The sequence below is a fragment of the Phocoena sinus genome, chromosome 9 (genome assembly GCF_008692025.1).
Source record: "Phocoena sinus isolate mPhoSin1 chromosome 9, mPhoSin1.pri, whole genome shotgun sequence".
NCBI lineage: Eukaryota > Metazoa > Chordata > Mammalia > Artiodactyla > Phocoenidae > Phocoena > Phocoena sinus.
In genome coordinates, this window is record NC_045771.1 from 93,145,822 (window position 1) to 93,167,876 (window position 22,055).

General features: G+C 40.5%; 1 protein-coding gene across 1 annotated transcript in view; it reads left to right on the forward strand.

Annotated features, from left to right (window-relative positions):
- The window catches only part of POU6F2 (POU class 6 homeobox 2), a 452,738-nt gene that overhangs the window by 200,782 nt on the left and 229,901 nt on the right, over positions 1–22,055 (forward strand). The window contains 2 exon segments of the mRNA XM_032643090.1: positions 2,166–2,257; positions 5,295–5,523. Of these exon segments, the coding sequence (XP_032498981.1) occupies positions 2,166–2,257; positions 5,295–5,523 (321 nt within the window).

The window sequence follows — 22,055 nt, forward strand, 5'->3', positions numbered from 1 at the left end:
ACAGAATCAAAAAGTGAGCCTAGTATGCATGAAAGCAGTATGGGACAGAAGGGCCTGGCATAGTAGAGAAAAATTTTTGATTAAGATATGTGTTTTTTAATTGTGTAAAAAGATTTTTCTTTCTCTGTGCATTGTCAGAGTTTTTCACAGTCAGACATAAAAATCCATGTCTGGCAAGCATAAAGAACAAACCAATTTTTAAAAAAACATTTTCATAAACTACACCAAAGCAGATTTTTAACCATTTGAGAATTTACGTTAATTGACCAAAAGATCACTTTGGGACCTGGTTAGCTCTATAAAAGTAAAACTCTTCTGAGAATTCTAAGGCAACATAGGACTTGGGTCTGTAAGAACTGAAGTTGTGAGATTTACACTGCATAATGCACCTCCCAGTTTAAAATGCCCTGCTACTCAAGCATGATAAATAAGTCAAATATAAAAAATTTAGAAGAAAGGTCTCCTGCACGTTAAGGGGAAATTGTGGGCATCTTATGATGGCCCATCTTACCCTTGTTATTAAATGACAGCGATCATTAAAATGCCAAACGTATTTTGACAGAATTCACTTTATAAAATGTCAGCAAGTCTGTGTTTTTATTAGTTTGTTCCAAATCAATTTAGAAATTTCAATAGAATGCTTGTAAGTATTCCCCAAGCAATGTCCATTCTTGACTTTCGGCACAAAAAAATATTACAAATTAATCAGATTTTCAGATTTCTGCATAATGGCTTTGCACATTTATTGCTTAATCCTATTATAAAATGCTGTTATGATTGACACGCGGCTGTGGAGATAGAAGTCAATTGAATAATATGTAGCAGTCAATTTTATTTGTAGCTTAATGTGCTGAACTATTTTTCTCCACATTTCCATTATTTACAAGTCTGTCCCTTTGGAGAATATATAGAATAATTTGTTTTAAATGAGCTAATAATACCTTCTTTAGAATTTATAAGTGTGACAGAATCATATCTTTTTTTTCTTGGTCATCCATGGCACGCCAGTAGACAAGGTTTGAATTGTCTTCCACTTGCTATTCATAGGACAAACATCAGGAAAGAGGATCTTGTTAAGGATGGCTTGGAATTGGATTTCAATCACCAAGAAAACAAAAGCTACCAACTAAGACCCCTCAAAGATGGCTGCTAGCTTTGTTTGCTTCTTATTTATTTATATATTTATTATTACTGCCACTGTATCACCTTCTATGGTTTGTCCTGAAACAAAGCACATGAGCACACACAGAGAAACAATAATGTTTAAGAAAGTTTGAAAGGTCTGCTGTTTTGGTGGAATTTCATTTTTCATGCTTTCGCATCCAACAGGATTCTAGCAAAGGAAGTACATTATTGTCTATGCTCACCACAGGGGGGATCCCTGGGGGTAGTGTGGGGGTAAGTTAGCACCCAGGAAATTTGCTTAGGGAGATGCATGTGTTTTTTAGGACATAAGGAGCCACCAACAAGGACCTACCATAGAGCACAGGGAACTCTACTCAGTATTTTGTAATAACCTATAAGGAAAAAAAATCTGAAAAAGAATGTGTGTGTATATATATATATATATATGTATGTATAACAGAATCATTGTGCTGTACACCTGAAACTAACATGACAATGTAAATCAGCTATACTTCAATTTAAAAAAAAAAGAAAAGAAAAAGGCTTTGTTTTTAGGAAAACTCATCCATAAGATTCAGTACCTGAAGTGTGTATGGAAAAAGGGCTTAAGGGTACGAAGCCATATTAAGGGATAATATAGATGTGCTTGGTCGTGTCTGAGATCACGCTCTCTCTGGCTTTGGGAAATTAGGTTAGCTGTTGCCCGCCTATGCATAAAGGATGCATTTTCCCACACCGGGGCCATGTTGGCACACCCCCTGCAAACTGATGTATAATGCAAGCCTATTAGTGCGACTGATGATGGTGTCACTTTTTCTGCTGTCACAGCCTTCTCCCTCCTAGAATGACGTGGTCCCTCCCGAACGTCCGTTAGCATAATGTATGCAGTTGACAAGTGATTTGAGCACTGGGGCTATTGGTAAAGCACTCTGGCATATCATCTGTGCCTTAATGCTATGTGACATCACAGGAAAATGGGGTCATGGGCAGTTCCCGTTCTGGATCTTATGTTAAGGGTGCATTTCTCTTCTGAATTCCAGGGGCCAGAGGAAACCCGGCGCTGTCAGACCCAGGCACCCCTGAACAACAGCAGGCCAGTCAGACCCACCTCCCGTTCCCGGTTGGGCCACAGGTCAGTATCTCTCAACTGCTGCATGTAGGATGGTTTAACCATATAAATAACCAAATAAATAATAATGAGTTAAAACCAATTAACTCCAACAGAGCAAAGACGGTGATAAATTTTTGTATGGGAAGCTATATGGCTACATTATTTATTAAATACCATCAAGAAAAAAAATGTTAGCAGAACTCTTCTCTCTTTTTATTTATTTATTTATTTTTTGCGGTACACGGGCCTCTCATTGCTGTGGCCTCTCCCGTTGCGGAGCACAGGCTCCGGACGCGCAGGCTCAGCAGCCATGGCTCACGGGCCCAGCCGCTCCGCGACATGTGGGATCTTCCCGGACCGGGGCACGAACCCGTGTCCCCCGCATCGGCAGGTGGACTCTCAACCACTGCGCCACCAGGGAAGCCCCCTCTTCTCTCTTTTTAAAGGGAATGTTGATTTTAATAATTTGGAAACATTTTTTCTTCTTAAAACCCACTATAATTGTGCTTTTGGTTATCATGCAGTTTTCTGGAAAGTAAAACTTTAATGACTGGAGTGTGAAGAAAATTTAAGTTATTTCAACCTTACTATAGCCGTTTTTGAAATACAAGATGTGATTTAATACAAAAAAGTTAATGCAATTTTAATGCAAGTTCAGCTTATTGGGTTTGACAATACTGTACATCATATATAGCTCCTGCATTAATAAAGAAATACATTCATTATTTTTTAAAGTCCAATATTTGTTTTTTGCAGCCTGGTGTGGTTATATGGAGATGTACAACACAATTGTAAAAGGCTGGGCCTTTTATTTTTATTTTTTTTAAACCTCTGTCATTTAGTGTGAAGTTCTCAGAGTTCACCCACTTTTATAGAAAAAGAAGCTGATCCTTGAGCCTTTCTCTCTCTTTGGTTGTCATTGTGATTCCAGGAAATTAATCACTTTCAGCACTTCAGGGCCCATCAGTTGCAGGCTTGAAAACCCAAGTTTAGAGCTTGAGTTGGTCTTGACTTTGTTGTTCCAGCCCCCGCCAAGTCTCCCTGTGGCCTCAGATTCCAAAGTCCATCTCAGAGCACGAATGCCTCTGTGCTCCAGACAGAAAGCTTGGGTTGATGCCTGATCTCTTATGGAGCCTTAGAGGGAGTTTGACTGGGCATCTCAGAAACCAGCTTCTGAAGGCCATGCCCTTTCTAATTTCATGCTCGTGACATTGTGTGTGTGTGTGTGTGTGTGTGTGTGTGTGTGTGTGTGTGAGAACATACGAGGGGTGACAAACTCCAATGCCTCCAGGTTAGAAACATAGCACAACAGACCCAGACAGTGAGAAGCAGGGGACACTGGGACAAAGTGGACAGTGGATGCCCTGCTGTAAGCCCATGAATTCAATTAAAAAAATGCTGCAGGCCCCACCATCCACATCTGTGGCCTGCATACAGTCTGAAGACTGCCCATTTGCCTTCCTTTTCATCATGGTATCACTACTGGCCGTGATATGATGCCAGCAATCTGAAGCTTATGACTCAGCCATCCCCCATTCTTCAAATAAAGCCACCCCCCTTCTCCAAATCTGTTCCGTGTATTGAGAGGGAGTGAAACATGGGCTCTGGAGCAGCCTGGCTGGATCGGAATCCTCCCACCCCTCTGGATGTGTGACTTTGGACAAGTAACTAACTCAGTATGTCATTGATAGGACATTGGAGTTCATACACATTAAAATAGTGCCTGGCTATTAAATATTGGGCTTTGTACTATACCTACACTGAGTTACCTTTTACTTTATAGAATCATTCTGCGTTAAAAACAAAAAAGTTGAAACTCCCCAATGAGTTTTTTATCAGCTCCTCTAGAAGAAAAATGGGCATGGAATTAGATCTTAAACAGCTCCTGCAGGGGTGCAGTGAAAGTCCCGGATGAAGGATGCTAAGATCAGTGACCCTTTCAGTCATCTGGCCTGGTTGGACAAGGAATCCTTCCTACATCATCCTGAAGACCCCCACCTGAGCTCACATCTGAGCTCAGATACATCTAGTGCCCAGAAGTGCACACCTATGTGGCTGCCTTTCCATATCAAACAATGGCTACTGGATAGTGGATGTAAACATGTGTTTTTAATGTCATTTTAACAGGGCAAAGATTGTTAGTGTAATAACAAAAGACATTGTTTAAAGCTTTTCAAATTTATCCACATCAAATATTTCTGTTTTTTTATATTCCTTTTTAGATCTTGTCATTATACATATATAATTTTACCATTTAATAATGATTTGATCATCATCACTTGCTTAATTATTATCCAGTTAATTTTATATATTCTCATAAACATTTTCTATTTTTCTAGAGGTGTCAGAATGATCCATTTTAAAGACTACATAATATCTTACCAAGTTTAGTACTATTAATATAACAAACTTTTTCAACATTTATGTATTTTAAAATGTAATGCATATTTTCATTCATTTATATATTTTTTTAAAATTGTGTCTTCAGAAGCATACCCCAGGAGTATATTCTAAGTCAAAAGGGGATGAATATTTCTGTAGCCCTTGATACGGACTCTGCTTTCCAAAAGGTTTATGCCAGTCCGCCTGTCCTAAATCCATATAATGGTGTCACTACAGACTTACCAGCGTTGCATAAGTCTTTTGCATTATTTTTGCTAATTTAATAGATGAAAATAGTATTTCATTGCTTGTTTGAACCAATAAGTTCCACTGATTCCAATGAGTTCTTTTTGGAAAAACAGAATAAATTAGCAGAGAGTTTCAAATATATAAGAATAGGATCAAGTGAAAATCCATGGAAGAATAATATATGTGTAGGGTATTACTTTGAAAGGTATTTGAGCTTTCCAAACCAAATGAAATTTTCCAAAAAGATTAACGAAATACAATTTCAAGTTTTTTCCTAGAAGTCAAGCTTTTTTTTCTGGAATAGAACATGTCTCTTTGCTACTTGTTCAGGAACTTTCTGACCCAGCTTAAGTAGAAGAAGAATGCTCTAACAACCCATGTCTTGGTTCCACTGGAAAGTGAGCTGGGATTTTGTGTTTCCTTGCAGCCACTTCTGACAGCCCAGCAGTTAGCCTCTGCTGTCACCGGTGTGAGGCCGGGAGGCACGCCGGCTCTCAGCCAGCCTGTCCTCATCCCCTTCAGCATGGCCGGACAGCTAGGAGGGCAGCAAGGGCTGGTCCTCACACTGCCCACTGCGAACCTCACCAACATCCAAGGGCTGGTAGCAGCAGCTGCAGCCGGAGGCATTATGACTCTGCCACTGCAAACTCTACAAGGTAACCCACTGTGTCTCTGTGTCATGTAGGGCTCCATCCACTGGCCTGTGCTCTCTGAAGTGGACAAGTGCCCTGAATGTTGAATGTAGTTCAGAGCTGCTTCCACCATAAAGGCTATGAAGGGCTTATGTAGGAAGCAAAGTTTTCAAGGTGTCTGTGAATCCTGAGTTTGCTCAAGCCATGGGCTTTATCAGTCCTCATGTCTTAATATTGACTTGAAACCTTTCAGGTCTTCTGGAAGCATTTATGAGCAATCATTGCATGACACATCAAAAACTTAGGTGTAAAGTGATTGTGATGTTATTTGAGGACCTGAATTATAATCTCATGAGTTCTTCACTTTAGCCATCTGCAAAGAAAGGTTAGACATTGCTTGTTTGTGTGTGAAGTGTTTGGAACATTTCAAATACAAGGTATCATTTGGAATAATTAACTTATTATTTTTCTTACTAAGTATATTTTAGTTATAATTATTAAACAAAAGTTATGTTATTTGAGGTCATATTTTGTAATGAGAAAAATAGACATATATAGAGCTCTTATCTTATGTAATCATGGGCATATAATAAGAGTTGGACTCTAATCAGGAAGAGTAGTTCTCTTGATATCACGAAGGTTTTAACTTTTCTTTAAAAGATTTGGTAACACTGACTGATAGACTGATTTACAAAAGACTGTCAGAGGAAGAACTATTATGATGGAGAAAGAGCTTGAATATGATGAGGGTGCCTAAAAAAAGGGAAGACAGATTTATTTTGGACTGGTCAAAGAGGTTGTTTTCTCCACTGATATAAATGTTAGCAATTAATTTTTTTTTTTTTTTTTTTTACAGAGTGAGAGTTTGGTTGGGCAAGTTTTCATAATAACAATTTAAAGTACTTTTTTAGTTGGTCATAAGTCAGGGGTCCTTATAACCTATTAAAATGGTCAGAGTGTCAGTCCATAGATTAAGGAATAGACCAAGTAAGACCTGGTTAACTCTTGACCCAAACTTCTTTAGACGCCCTATGTTTTAATATCCCACCCATTGTTGCCACTTCTTGACTTTCACTTTAATGTTTAAAACAAAGTCTCTCTTATACCATTAAGTTGTGCCAAGAAACCTGCCATTCATAAATCATGCATGTCTGGGACACGCTAATGCACAAACTTTGCTAGTTTCAAATCTGAGAGTGCCTGGGAAGCCAGGATCTCAAGATTAAGCAAATAACGCAGGAATAAACAAGGTGAAAGCAAAAGCAACAAAGTGTAGGGAGAGGCTTTTTAATGTAGGTGGATGATGAAATCTTAATGAAGAAACGGGCATTATCAAAATGCAGGCTTCCATTTGGAACATTTGCCCTTATGGGAATATTGAATGTTATAAATAAACATGAGCTCACAGAGCTCCTAGGTTATGAATTAATCCTGCTTGGTTAAAGTGGATGCCAAAGACAGAGTCCAAAAATCCAGGCTTGTTATCTCTTTATTAACGTTTGGTGTTCTTAGGATTTTAGTACCTGATTATTTTTAAGGGTTCAACATGAGTGACTGGTCCAATGTGGACTTCCATCAAAATTTTCTCTCTTTTTTAAAAAAATATCAAATTTAATATTAGTTTACAGTTTGGAATTTGGTTCTTTTTGGCACCTTTGGTTTCAGAAAATGAATCCTAATATTGGTATCCTGAGTAAGTAGTTTCAGTAAGAGTACTAGCTCTTTTTAATCCCCTGGTGCTTCTCACACAATTTCCCTATTGGCCTCATCTTCAGAAGAGCATTGGAATTGATGGTCAAGCTCTTGTCTACTACACAAGCACAAGGGGCTATCTCTCCCTTTGTCTCCATCTTTGAAATTTCAGTGATGCTAGAGGCAAGTCAGGAGGTCATTATGAAAACACCTCCCAGCTGCAAGTCAGCCAGTTATAGGAAAAGCTTCCTAGTTATTCTTAACCCTCAAGCTCTTCCTCCAAACACCTTTTTTCTTTGATATCCTTATGAATGAATCCCAACTCCTAAGTTACTGTTACGGTCCAGGAAATTTCTCCCTTCCAGTTTCCTTCAGCTTTTTGTTCCTTTCATATCTTCCCACATAAGTTCTTCACCACCCAGACCTCCTTAGTCTGAAAAGAGACCAGCCATCCTGGTTTGCCAGGGACTGGGGGTTTTCCTGGGGCCTGTAACTTTCACCATTGAAACCAGCAAAGTCCCAGACAAACCAGAAAGAGATGGTCATCCTGCAAAAATTCCAAGGGCAATAAGGATGGGAATCAGCGAAACGTCTCATCTCTGCAAGGTGTCCAAGATCAGTGTCTGCCACCTGAAGGACAATGCTGATCCATCATCTTGTTGGCCAGCAGACAACCCAAGGATGATCTCACCGCCTTTCAGAAACCTACTGTGGCCCTTAACAATCCCCTTGGCCATGTCTACAGCTTGTGTAGCTCCCCAGGTTATGTCATGGAAGGTAGTGGGACTCAGGATGGTGGGCGATGGCGGTGGCCAGAAAGTCATCTGCAGGGGTCCTGATTGACTTTGAGACTGAGCCAGTCCTAGAAGTCCTTGAGTCTCATCCTTTTTCAAGGGTGGTGTTCCTGTAAATGGGTTATAATACCTGAGAAGGAGTCCTTACACAAATTTATACAACCGGCAGGGTAGAATGCTCTGCCCCCTCCCCATGGCCTGCTTCTAGACAATGAAAATGGAACCTCGGTCCAAGGCTTTTAAGAATCTTTTAAAACAACCAGTAAGTCTGCCCACCTATATAATAGCTAGCCCACCTTCTCGCGAGATTTTACAAGACAGATTTGATTGGTCAGTGTGAGGGGGAGGGACTGAATGTTCAACACTTCTGAAGTAGGACCTGTTTCCATAGGAGGCACTTAGTTCTGGATGGTTCCCCTTTTCCTCATTGTGAAGCATTAAGATTTTATTCACGAAATAAGTCTGCCAACTGGAATTGTCTTTGATTATTCCCCAACTTTCCTGTCCAGTCCTTCAGCCTAGGCATTCTTCTAGCTCAAAAGCCACAATTTTGCTAAGAACAACAACAAAAAATGACATCAGTTTCTTAATGGCTTGGAATCCCAGGAATAAATTTTCAAGTATCTTCCTCTTTACTAAAGGGCTTGAGAGCCGGTTCATTTATGTTCCGTATCAAGTGACATGGAATAGCTCTCAGAGCCTTGGAGGCCGTGATCCCTGCATGTATTTTAATGAGCACTAATGACACGTTACACGAGAGCAGCTCCTCTCTGCTCAGGCAGCGGGGGTCCCATCTCAGTCTCCTTCTCTGTGCATGGTCCCCAGACCAGCGGCATCAGCATCTTATCAAGGCTCCATCCCAGACACCCTGAACAGAATCTGCGTTCTTAAAAGGGGGCTCCTATGCACACTCACGTTTCAGAAAGCCTGCTCCAAGGAGCTTTTTCAAAATTCATTTGGCGCTCCCCCACTATCTCCAGCAGCGTCCTCCAGACTCCCAGCATCTTAGGGTCACCAGGAGCCATGTGACCGTGATAAGCACCGTCACTAATTCTCCTGATCTCCCTCACCACCCCAGGCCTCTAAATGATGATAATGACCAAAAGGAATAACTTACTTGAGAACGTGTCCGCTTCTGTCAGGAGAAGTATATCTCCAACACCAAGAGGTATTCCCTTGCATAATTAAAACACAGGGAAGCCCTTGTTCTGAGATTTTATCCAGGAAAAACTTTGCATCCTGAAAAAGAGACCACATAGCCCTGCAGGAAACCTGTCTGCACAGCCTGGGGATTGTTTTCCCATTTTCGTCAGATCATTGAGAGAGAGAGAGAGAGAGAGAGAGAGAGAGAGAGAGAGAGAGAGAGAGAGAGAGAGAGAGAGAGGGATGCACTGCTGTCTCATCAATTATAGTGTCTTCTTGTAAGGAAACAGACGGGAGTGAGGAGTTAGAAATCTCACCAGCCCTGCAGCCCAGCCTCAGGGAGCCTGGGACAGGTTTGGGGATTAGAGAGTCCAGCAGAGTCCAGCCAGTGAGCCCACAGGCTGCAGGCTGTATCATTGTCCCCTCTGAGCAGGCAGGCATCTATCCCTGCTCCCAGGTGACTGATAACCTGTCTCCTCTCTTCCATGCCTCCTCCTGTGACTCTTCTCTACCAAGTTGGTTGACTTTCAGCTAACCCACAATTTTGGTTCACTCACATTCCATTCTGTCTCCTTGGAGTCCATTCATCTTCCCAACTCGTGAACCTCTCAGGAACTCTCAATTGCTATCTCTCTCCATCATCTCTATCTTTACCCCTATCTCCACGTCTGTCTAAAATTCAAACTCCCCAAAACTCACATTCCTGTCAGGCTGAGCCTTTTCATTTTAGGCTGTCTACCTGGTCGGACTAGAGCTTGACTGCCCATGTTGAAGTCCAATCAGCTTTAATTTGGCCGGGGGGCGCGGTGGGGCAGAGCCAGGATGACGTGGACCTCCTGTGGTCTGAATTTGGAGGTGCCAAAGCTGGAGTCTTGGTTCTGAATATTTTAAGGGAAATCTTTGGAAGTCCTGGCTGGGGTGCAAGCCTAGAAATGCTCTAAACTCAGATAAGACCTAGAAATAACCTACTCCTCAACACCCTGTGTCCTTACCCGAGGTAGGTGTGGTTTTTGTGTTCTCTCCTCTCTTACCTTTGCAAGCCCTTTCCCCTTCCAGGTAACTCCCACCATCACTACTCGGGGTCCCTCCATTCCTGGAACCTTTGTCTGTCCTGTGCTCACAAGAATTTGGTTTCAGGTGCCTGTCAGTAAACCCACACCTGTAACATAAGATTTATTATGACCATAAACCTCAAAGAAAAATGACTAAGGTTGCTCTGTCACATATTTTATAAACTCCCTTAAATCAGTGTCTCCCATTTCCTTATTATTTGAAAACACAGATAGCTGTACTAAACGTGTAATTTGCAGTTGTCCTAGCATGGGAACAAGATTGTTATTTGATGTGGCAAGATAAAATCCCCATTATGGAACTCATGCAAATGTGTTGGAGTTTTGGCCTTTTTTAGATGTAGGCAGAAAATGTAGATAAAAACAACTTCCACACAAGAGACAACAACAGCAAAGGGCTTAGTGGGGCAGCAGAGGTGTGTCAACTTCTGGGACAGAAAATTCAGGTTAGAGACTTTTTCCCATAGCACAGGCCGAGATAACCCACTTATCACTTCAGGCAATGTAAATGGCGAATATAAATGTGCTATGTAGGAGATTTATATCAAAGTGTGAACATTCCAGTTAAGTCAAGCATAACATTTAAATTAATGACCAGAAATACATTAGAAAGTGCTGCTTACCCTCAACGTGGAAAAGCATTTAGGTTCAAGGCAAGTTGGAAAATCAAGGCCAAGGATGATTTTCCTGCCTTTAGCGGTGGCAGGAAACCTGGCCTGGTTTTCTCCACCTCTCCAAATTAAAGTCTGTAGAGGTTGAAGTATGTAGGGATCATTTTAGGGGTTAGGAATTTCATGTGCAAGAGACATTACAGTGCCTTTTTGTTTGTGTTGTTGTTGTTGATTTCATGGCGGTATCGTTTACATGCAATAAATACATGGATGTTAAGTGCACAATCCCATGGGTTTCGATAATTGTTTTCACCCATGCAAACTCTACCCACCACAATCAATACAGAAAACAGTTCATTATCCCCAAATGTTCCCTTGTGTCCCTCTGTAGTCAGTGTCCTCCTTCCAGCTAGGCAAGCCCTGATCTACTTTCTGTCATTATCAATTAGTTTTGTCTGTTCTAGAACTGCATATAAATCGATTCACATGTATGTATTCTTTGGTGTCTGGCTTTTCATGCTCAGCATAATATTTTTGAGATTGATCCACGCTGTGGATTTCAGCAGTTTCTTTTCATTTCCCAGAATTGTTCCATCGTAAGAATGTGCCACAATTCGTCCATAGCCGTCCCGCATCCCAGGAGGCAGACATCGAGAAGTCCCCTCCCCTGGGGGGGGGAGGGGTCCTCCAGTGGGCGTTTCTTGGAAAACACCCTTGGCCCTTGGCTACACCCCTGGGGAGGTTCTCCTCTGTCCGTTACCTTTCTTGGCTACATTTGGAGAGAAAGTTGAGGAATATACCTTCCTTTGGGGGCTTCCTCAGTTCATGCACAGCTTATGGAAGCTTGGGAGCTGAAGGTTGCTTGAAGCTTCCAACAGTTAAAGATGTGTGGCTTCTTTGGGAATCTAGTTCCCTCAGAAACCATGAATGCTTCTGACCTTTCTGCTTCCAGTCAGTTCCATGTGCCGAAGTTTTTTCTAAGACATACTTCTTCAGTCTAATTTATTTTACTTTCTCAGCCCCACACTTCCCCCTTCCAATTCAGTCGGCCTCTGTGAAGGCCCCGTGACCTCCTCGGTGTTCTTTAAACATACTCCTACCCAAGGGCCTTTGCACGGGCTGTTCTCTAGAAACTCTGTTCCCAGAAAGCATCAAACCTCCCTCCCTCCTTGTGCCAGCCCCAATACTCCAGTTCCCCCCTCACCTGCTTTCCTTTATCTCCTTTGTCCATAATACTTATTACCCTCTGCATAACCTTAAAAATCTCAAAAATGGTTGAGTCTTGTTTTTCCTTGCTTTTTAAGCACTTAGTGTCATGCCTACTGTGGCATGCGGAGAGTGGATGCAGCATGGTGATGCTTGGCCCTGGGGGTCTAGAGGAGGTTATCTGCGTATAATGCGCTTATAATATGTATTGTTTGTGCCTGGCAAGCCCTGTAATAGGCATCTTTGTTTGGTTCATCGATGTGGTCCAAGAACTGGAGCAGTGCTGGCTCAATGTAGGTACTCAATAATGAATGATGGATGGATGGATGAGTGAAGATACATGCACGCTAATGTTTATAGCATCACTGTTTACAATAGGCAAGACATGGAAGCAACCCAATCAACAGATGGTTGAATTTTAAGAAGAATATGTGTATACATACACACACATGCACGCACACACACACACACACACACACACACACACACTGGAATATTACTGAGCCAAAAGAAGAATGAAATAGTGCCATTTGCAGCAACATGGATAGACCTAGAGAATATTATACTTAGTGAAATAAGACAGGGAAAGATAAATATCATATGATGCAACTTATATGCAGAATCTAAAAAATATTACAAATGAATGTATATGCAAGACGGAAACAAATTCACAGATATTGAAAACAAACTTGTGGTTACCGAAGGGGACAGTGAACAGGGGAGGAACCAACTAGGGGTATGAGGTTAACAGATACAAACTGCTCTCTCTATAAAATAGATAAGCTGAGTAATGTTCCATTGCATATATGTGCCACATCTTCTCTATCCATTCATCTGTCGATGGACACTTAGGTTGCTTCCATGTCCTGGCTACTGTAAATAGAGCTGCAGTGAACATTGTGGTACACGACTCTTTTTGAATTATGGTGTTCTCAGGGTATATGCCCAGTAGTGGGATTGCTGGGTAATGGAATATTACTCAGCCATAAAAAGAAACAAAATTGAGTTATTTGTAGTGAGGTGGATGGACCTAGAGTCTGTCATACAGAGTGAAGTAAGTCAGAAAGAGAAAAACAAATACCGTATGCTAACACATATATATGGAATCTAAAAAACAACAAAAAAGGTCGTGAAGAACCTAGGGGCAAGACGGGAATAAAGACGCAGACCTACTAGAGAATGGACTTGAGGACACGGGGAGGGGGAAGGGTAAGCTGGGACAAGGTGAGAGAGTGGCATGGACATATATACACTACCAAATGTAAAACAGATAGCTAGTGGGAAGCAGCCACATAGCACAGGGAGATCAGCTCGGTGCTTTGTGACCACCTAGAGGGGTGGGATAGGGAGAGTGGGAGGGAGACGCAAGAGGGAAGAGATGTGGGGATATATGTATATGTATAACTGATTCACTTTGTTATAAAGCAGAAAATAGCACACCATTGTAAAGCAATTATACTCCGATAAAGATGTTAAAAAAAATAAAAGTAAAATAAAATAAAATAGATAAGCAACAAGGATATACTGTATAGCACAGGGGATTATAGCCATTATCTTATAATAGCCTGTAATGGAGTATAATTTGCAAAAATACTGAACCGCTATGCTGTATGACTGAAACTAATACAATATTGTAAGTCAACCATATTTCAGTAAAAAATCAGTAGTTCACTGAGTGAAGAGAAGTGCAGAGAACATTCAGTGTAGAGAAGAGGAATGAGGAACACGGATGCTACGGAATTCTGTGGTTGGTTTGGTTGTTGTTGAAGTGAAGATCAGGAGTCTGAGATGGTAAGAAATCAGACTGGAGGGTCTTGTATGCCTTTCCTGTGCACAGTGAGTACATATGCATTATCTTTAGGTGCATTTGTCTCTAAGGCTTTGATATGTTAGAGACAAATGTACCTAAAAACAATGCAGTTACGCTACAATATTTGCATGGTTACAGGTTTGTGTTTATTTAGCTGTGCTTGTGTGATTCCAAGGATTCAAAGCAGCTTGTAATGTAAGAAGCATGAAAGACAAAAGCTCTTTATTAGAAAAAGAAGAAACCTAGACAAATGTTTAAAACTAGAGGATAAATCAAAGGGGAGACCCATCACATGACGTAGTTTCCATTATCTGACAGTAAAAAGAATCACACCAGCTCAACCAGAAATGGGCTTATTTATTTTTGTTTTCGGTTTTTTACTAAGTTTATTCATTTACTCAAGAAATACCTATTGAGCTTTCATCGCATTCTAGGACATGATCTTGACTTGGGATATAGCAGTAAACAAACCAAAGAGATTCCCTAAAGGCACTTCTGTGCTTGTGTGGGGAGTAAAGCAGTGGAAGGATGAAGGGTGTCAGGAGTGGGGACATGATGTGTTTATACAGGATCATCAATTTTGGTCCCCCCACTAGACAGAGCCCCAAAGGACGTGGGGGACTAAGCCGTACAATGTCTGGGGGAAGCATGTCCCAGAGTGAATCCTAGGTGCTTAGAAAAGTTAATGATACAGGTTCTCAGTGAAGAAATATCTGACAGCCTGATGGACAGGACGTTTCTCTTTTAGCTTTCCCTCAGTTACGCTAGAGGAATAAACAGGCACAGAATCTCAGTGAGGGGCATGGAAGGTTTGTTTTTTCTGTTTATTTCAGCATACATGGGGGCTGCAAGCGGGCAGTGGTTCTGCTGCACACCTTCGTTCTGGGATCCAGGCTGAAGGGGCAGCCCCTCCCTAGGACGGGGCTTTCTCATCACAACAGGAAGACAGACTAGCAGAACCACAGTGGCTCATAAAGCTTTGGTTCAGAAGTGGTACACTTCACTTCCCCTCACATCCTGTGAGCCAGGCGGGTCACCTGGTCAACCCCCTGCCAGTGTGAATAAAGATGCTCCTGAGGGGCGGGAGGAAGAGTGCGTAATGGAAACTGTACTACAAGGGGCCGTGGTGTCCAGCGGCCATCGCCTTAAAGATCCATTGCGTGAGTATTTGACTTAGGTGACCTTTAAGTTCCCAACACTGAGATTCTATATTAGATGAACCAATTAGGATACATGGACCATCTGTGTAGTAGCTTAGAACACAGCACATTAACAGTGTCTTAAAGTAGCAGTATTCAAATGATAAATACAAAAGTAGACAGCAAATATATGGAACAATTGGAGATTATTTAACGTAGCAAATGAGCACGTATAAAAGTACAACTCTATTTAATGTAGCAAATGAGCACATATAAAACTACAACTCTGTTGATGTAACATTCAGGGAAAGGCAAAATTATAGGGACAGAAAGGAGATCAGTGGTGATCGGGGACGGGGTGGCAGGAGTCGTTGGTAAAGGAGCACAGGGATTTAGGCGCTGATGCAACTGTTCTCTAACTTGATCCTGGTGGTGGGTACATGACCCTATGTGTTTGTCAAATTTGGACAGCTGTAGACTAGAAAGGGTGAGTTGCACAGTACATAAAATATACCTCGATTCTTTTCACAAGAAGAAGTAGGTGGATGCTGCGGTGCTTATGAAATACCAAGAAAATACTAATTTATTTTAAAACATTAAAAAATGTGTGTGGGCTTCCCTGGTGGCACAGTGGTTGAGAGTCCGCCTGCCGACGCAGGGGACACGGGTTCGTGCCCCGGTCCGGGAAGATCCCACATGCCGCGGAGCGGCTGGGCCCGTGAGCCATGGCCGCTGAGCCTGCGCGTCCGGAGTCTGTGCTCCGCAATGGGAGAGGCCACAAGAGTGAGAGGCCCGCGTACCGCAAAAAAAAAAAAAAAAAAAAAAAGTGTGTGAGTACAAAACTGCTAATGGAATGAAAACTAGAAAAAGCTTCATAAAAACGGGAGACTCCAGTTCTCCCAGTAAAGAAAGCATTAATGGCTCTGTTTCTCAGATGCAGAAGTTAACACTAAAATAATAAAGATTTAAAACATACACAATTTGATCCCAGTCATTTAAAAGAAGCCCAAACATACACACCTCACAGAGAGAGGGGAAGAAAAATACTATAAAGTGCTACTGGTCGACTCTAGACAGTGAGAAATTATGGGTGATTGCTTTCTTTCTTAAAGTTTCTATTATAAATATTATTTCACAATTAGAATGCTTTGAATTCATGAAGGTGCAAAGCTTTGAAGTCATACTCCAAACAGCACTCTTAGCATTGACAAGGTTAAGTCTCTGGATCTGTGGTCTTGACCTTCTGACCATCTTTTTTAAAAAGCATCTCTCAACTCAAAGTGGATTAATTCTCAAACTAAAAACAATACAACCACAGAGAAACTCTATGCATTCATTATGTGTGAGCAATATTTAATATTATGAGGTTGCCCTTAAACGTGTAGATCTTATTGATCAAAGGAGAAAGTGTGGGCCAGGAGTGGGTGGGGCATGGGAACGTGTACTGAGTATTCTGGTTTCCTTCCAGAAGGACGAAACAATTAGGTGGCCACGTGCGCTACCTTTCCTTGTGATTTACTTTTGCGCTAGTCTAGCGATGCCCACACTCAGAAGAAAGTCACATCCCCAGCAGCATGATGTACATGACAACAGAGGTCTAATACCACTCCCAGAACGAGCAGTGCTGTACCTGCCACAGACACGAGAAGAACGGGCTCTGCCTTTCAGTATGCAGTGATTTCTCAGCCTCTGGTTCGTGGCTTGCTGTCTCAAAGTCCAATATTCAAAATACCTAGAGCATAAATTCATATTTGCAGTGTTATTCAGAAGAGCCCCACATGACACACCATACAATAATACCAAATCCGCCATAAAGAAGTTATGAAAAGTTGTGCAACGTGTCTTACTTCGACAGTTTTTCAAACCTCCATATCTCCGAGACTTCAGACTTTTTATTTAAAATACCTGAAGAGCTCGTTCTGTAGTACATTATCCTTGAAGCAGGCTTCACTGAGGCACTGGGGCATGGATTAAACTGGGAGCACATGAATGAGAAGTATGACTAATATAGTGTGTATTTAAGAGATACTGTCAGTGGGGCTTCCCTGGTGGCGCAGTGGTTGAGAGTCCGCCTGCCGATGCAGGGGACACGGGTTCGTGCCCCGGTCTGGGAGGATCCCACATGCCGCGGAGCGGCTGGGCCCGTGAGCCATGGCCGCTGAGCCTGCGCGTCCGGAGCCTGTCCTCCGCAACGGGAGAGGCCACAACAGTGAGAGGCCCGCGTAACGCATAAAAAAAAAAAAAAAAAAAAAAAAAAAAAAAAAAAAAAAGAGATACTGTCAGTGGAATAAAGCATTGTCAAAGGATAATGGTTTCCAGCTGCCACATAAATGTCAAAGCAAAGCCAAAGCATTTATTTTCAAAGCAAAAGGCAGGGAAGTAATGTGATCCCCAGTGTGCACGTAATAAGGATGTAAATCCATCAGGGTTCTTGATGCCATCTATCAATGTGTCTACACTAGGATGTGCAAACTGGATTAGATTCCAAGCCAGACTTTAGAGTGCTCTTCCAAGATGGCTGCCACTAGAATAGCGCAGATCCCTGAAAAAGGAAAAGACCACTTGAAATGCTTCTCAGTCTCCCTCTATTACCAAGGATGAGAGGGAACTGGGATTGTTTGTTCCAATTTCTTCTGGCACCAAAATAAAGAGGACTTCTGTATCTGAGGGAAGTGTGTGGTCCAGGAATGGGGAGGTATTGAAAATAAGGAAATGGGAGATGGTCTTCCATTCCCCTCTGCCCACTGTCTAGAGAATGGAGAGCTAGTGCTCTCCAAAAAAGTCCTGTCTTCTCTTATGTGTGTAATACGTTCAGGACAGATTCCCAGTGATACAGCTATTATTTCTCAGCTCCCTCTAGGGAAAAGCCAAACCTCATTTCCTCCTGTGAACCATGCACAAAGATTGATTGATCAATTTCACAAAGACTTACTAATTTACCAGGCACTGTGGTAGGCACTCCAGTCTATTTAGGAAGGAGGCTATGGCAGTAATCCAGAAGAGGAAGGGTCCTGGTAGCAGTGATGAAGAGCAGAGGACTGATTTAGGCGACATTAACAAGGTGGGTTTGGTAGGACTTGGGGATGCATTAAATGTGGAGGAATCTGAGGAAAGAGAGGGAGATTGTTAGTTGAGTTTGACGTGACTAGTTCAAGTTTCCTGTGGAAAATTTAAATGGAGATACCAGTAGCCAGTTGGAAATACATGGATCTAAAACTCAGAATGGGATTGGTGCTAGAGGTCCTATGTAGAAACCATCAACAAATATGACCCAAGCCGGGAAGGGAAGAAATTTCTGGGGGAGAGGAGATTACGGAAGGAGCACAATTCAAGCCATTGGAAGAGGAAGAAGGAAGAGTTCCCAGCATGTATGATTGTTCTGCTTCAGGTTTGGCTGGGGCTCCTGTAATTCTCCGTGTTCGGATCCTCTTTCATTGGACATAATCTACACATTCACGTTGGCGCTTTTGATTATTGTTTACCCCTAATACAGCCACAGTGCCACAAGGAGGAGCCAGAAAAATGTATCTGTCAGTTTGCTTTTTATCTTCTAAAGACATGCCAAGTTCCCATGTAGAAAGAAGCTATTTTAAGAGCTTGTACATGAAAGCTTCAACAGTGTTTGCTCTTTGGCTGAAAAGTTAGTCAGTTGATTTAAATCTATTATTTAAAAACGTAGCTGTAGCCTTAAAATCTCAAAGTGAGAATGTTGGAGTCTTTTTTCCTTCCTTTCTTCCTGTTAAAGCACTTTGGGTCATGCCTACTGTAACCACCACGCAGGACAATAGAAGCAACATGTTGTGCTCAGCCCAGGTGCCAAAGAAGAGGACATCTGAGCTTGGGAAAAACTGTAGTTTACATAATGTAGTTTTAATTTTGGGAAATTAATCTTGGAAAATTTTGTCTGACTGTGAGCAAACTTAACTTCCAAAAACATTTTGTTTCCACGTTCTCCTTTTCCTTTGGTTTAGTGTCACCTTCTCCCAAATAATATTAATCAACTATGCTCACCAAGTTTATAGCCCAAACTCAGAAAGCAAAGAAAAAAAAAACAGAACTGGGGATGGTTGCCATTTGTCACTAGGTTAGGATTAGCACGAATATGCAGGTCCATTAACACACCTTTATGCATCTCTGTTCCCCTGTGTGCCATTATTTTAGAAATCCTTAGCAAAGCATATATATATTCAACATTTGACATAAGATAATTTGAGTTTGCTGTGTTTGGAAAATAATTCACATGGGAGAAAGTTGCATTAAATAAATAATAGAGATAAAATGTATACTTCCATATATTTCAAAGTTAATGCCACTAACTTACAATGGAATGGTAACATGAAGACACAGTGCTATAATTTGATTGATTTGCTTTGACAGCAGCCAAATAATTGAGAGTGAAAGGTGTCAGCACAGATGAAATATTGTATAAGCCATGTTCAGAAGGCAACCCCGGCAGCTGCAGCAACTGGAGTTTTATTTCCTTTGATTCTGAACTGGTACTCATCTCCAGTTTATTATGAAACCATGAAAGGTGCATGACTTCCCCAACTAGGGAGACTTTTATAGCGAGGCTAGAAATAGAAGTTTGTCAAGTAGTTGAACAATGGATGTAGACAAAAGGACAGAAGATGGTTGCAGCGTGCTGAGTTGAATGATAGCCGCTGTTCCCTTTCTTTTGCAAATTGCTGCTCTCCTGCATTTTACCTCATTGGGAAGTGATTCTGAGTCAGAGCAAATATTAGATCCCATTTCCCAGCTCTTTGACAGGAGATGGGTAAAAGACACCGGTGTGCTTAGCACCATTTCTGAGTCTGGTTAAGGGACATTTACTCAACTGAAAATCCAAATGCCTGGTAAGAGTCAGATTTGAGGTGATTAGTGAATGTAGAAGCTGAATGGTCAGGGGAGGATTAATTAGGAGAAAGGCTCTGTCTGTAGGTGACCCTTGAGCACAGCGATTAACAGAGCGAGCTATGAGTCACATGGGCCTGGTTTAATTCCACCTCTACAGCTTGCTGGCTGTGTGATCTGACTTCTGAGATTTTCTTTTACTTGCTTACCTCCGATATTTTATAGGGTTCTTTTAAGGATTAAATGTGATACTGTATGTAACATACCTAGGGTAGTGCCTGACACTTAGTAAATGCAAAATGAATGAGAGCCACTTTTATTACTTAGAGCTGCAAAGTTCAATATGGTAGCCACGAGCCACATATGACTACTGGGCCTTTGAAACGTGGCTAGTCCAAATCGATATAAATTTGCTGTAAATGCAAAATCCACATAATTGCCAAATATATCATTAATATTTTTATCTTGATAACATGTTGAAACTGATATTTTGGATATATTAGGGCAAATATATTATTAGAATTAATTTCACCTGTTCCTTTTTACTTTATTAATGTGGATACTAGAACATTTTAAATTATATATATGTGTGGCTCACATTTGTAGCTCAAATTATACTTCTTTTGGATTACACTAGCCTGGCCTGGAGTCTCTCTCTAAATCTCTATACATGTGGCATGGGTTAAAAGAAGTGTTCATTAAAAATAAAAATAATTAGCATATAATTAAATTTTGTACCCCCAGGCAGAAAATCACAAAGGATCCTCTTTGATATCGAAAATTAGAGAGAACATATTTTGTAGATTCTTCGTTGTAGTTTAGGAACTGCTTAGGATTTTTATCTATAGAGAGAGAAAAAGGATACAATTTTTATGAGCAACTTTCATTGATCAGAATCTAAAATTCTCTTTCCTTTTCAAAAATTATTATGCTTTGTACTTTGAAATATAGAAGAAATATATATTATATATATATATATAATAAAGTGACCTAGGATTAACAACTATTAACATTTTGCCACATTTGCTTAAGATCTTTTATCTTAAAAAAAATGGAACATTACAGAAGCATTATAAATAATGCTAAGATCCTCTCCTCCTCTCTCCAGTCATTCCATGGCATTCTTTCCCTCCTAGAAGTAACCACTACCCATCCAGTGCATTCATTTATAAATTTACTACATATATATATACACATATACATACATGAAATACATAGTATTATTTTGAATGTATTAAAATTTTACATAATGGTAGCACACTCTAGATATATTTTATTATCTTGCCTTTTTCGTTCAGATTTTGCTTTTGAGATTTATGCATGTTGATACATGTAGATAGGGACATACTAGAATTTATTTCAATCATCTTATTTTGTGAGGTTTTTTTAAACCATATTTTTCTCGTTTCTTGCATTCTAATGGATTTATCATGTTTTCTTTTTTTATTGACGTATGATTGACTTACAATATTATATTACTCCCAGCTATACAACATAATGATTTGATATTTTTATACATTAGGAAGTAATCACCATGGTAAGTCTAGCTACCATCTGTCACCATATAAAGTTATTATAATATTATTGGCTGTATTGTGTTTGCTGTATATTACATACCCATTATCGTGGGGTTCTTTTTTCCCCCACCTACTGGATTAGAAGTTAAACATCTATTTTTATTCTTTTAGTTGTTACCCACATATTTTAAACATCTGTTTGCCTTAAAGAACCAAATCAGTATTTTCATCTTTCTTCCTAAATGACAGTTGAAACTTTTTGATCATCTCCTACCTTCTATTTATTATTGCCCAGTATTAGTTATTCTTCATATTGTTGTGTTTACAAGCTCACTTAGCTTTCATTGCACTTGCAAATTTTTTCTTTTTTTACTCATTGTTATGTCTTATATCCCATTCCTTCCTTCCAGAGATTTCTGATGCTTTTAATGATTCTTTTGTCTTATTTTTATTATTTAGCTGGACTTAGCATTATAAGTTAACAGTTATTATTTTCAGTGAATGAAGAAATTATGTTCTGTGCTCTATTTTTGCTGTTAATATATTGTCAGTTTAACTGTCATTCTTTCATAGATTAAATGTCTTTTTTAATCATGGTTGATGTTAAGAGTTTTCTCTTTTTCTTTGGGATTCACCAATTTTACTATGAAAGACCTTGGTATGAATTTATTTTTATTTATCCTGCTTGGAACTTGTGATTCCTGACATTTCAGTTGTTATTCA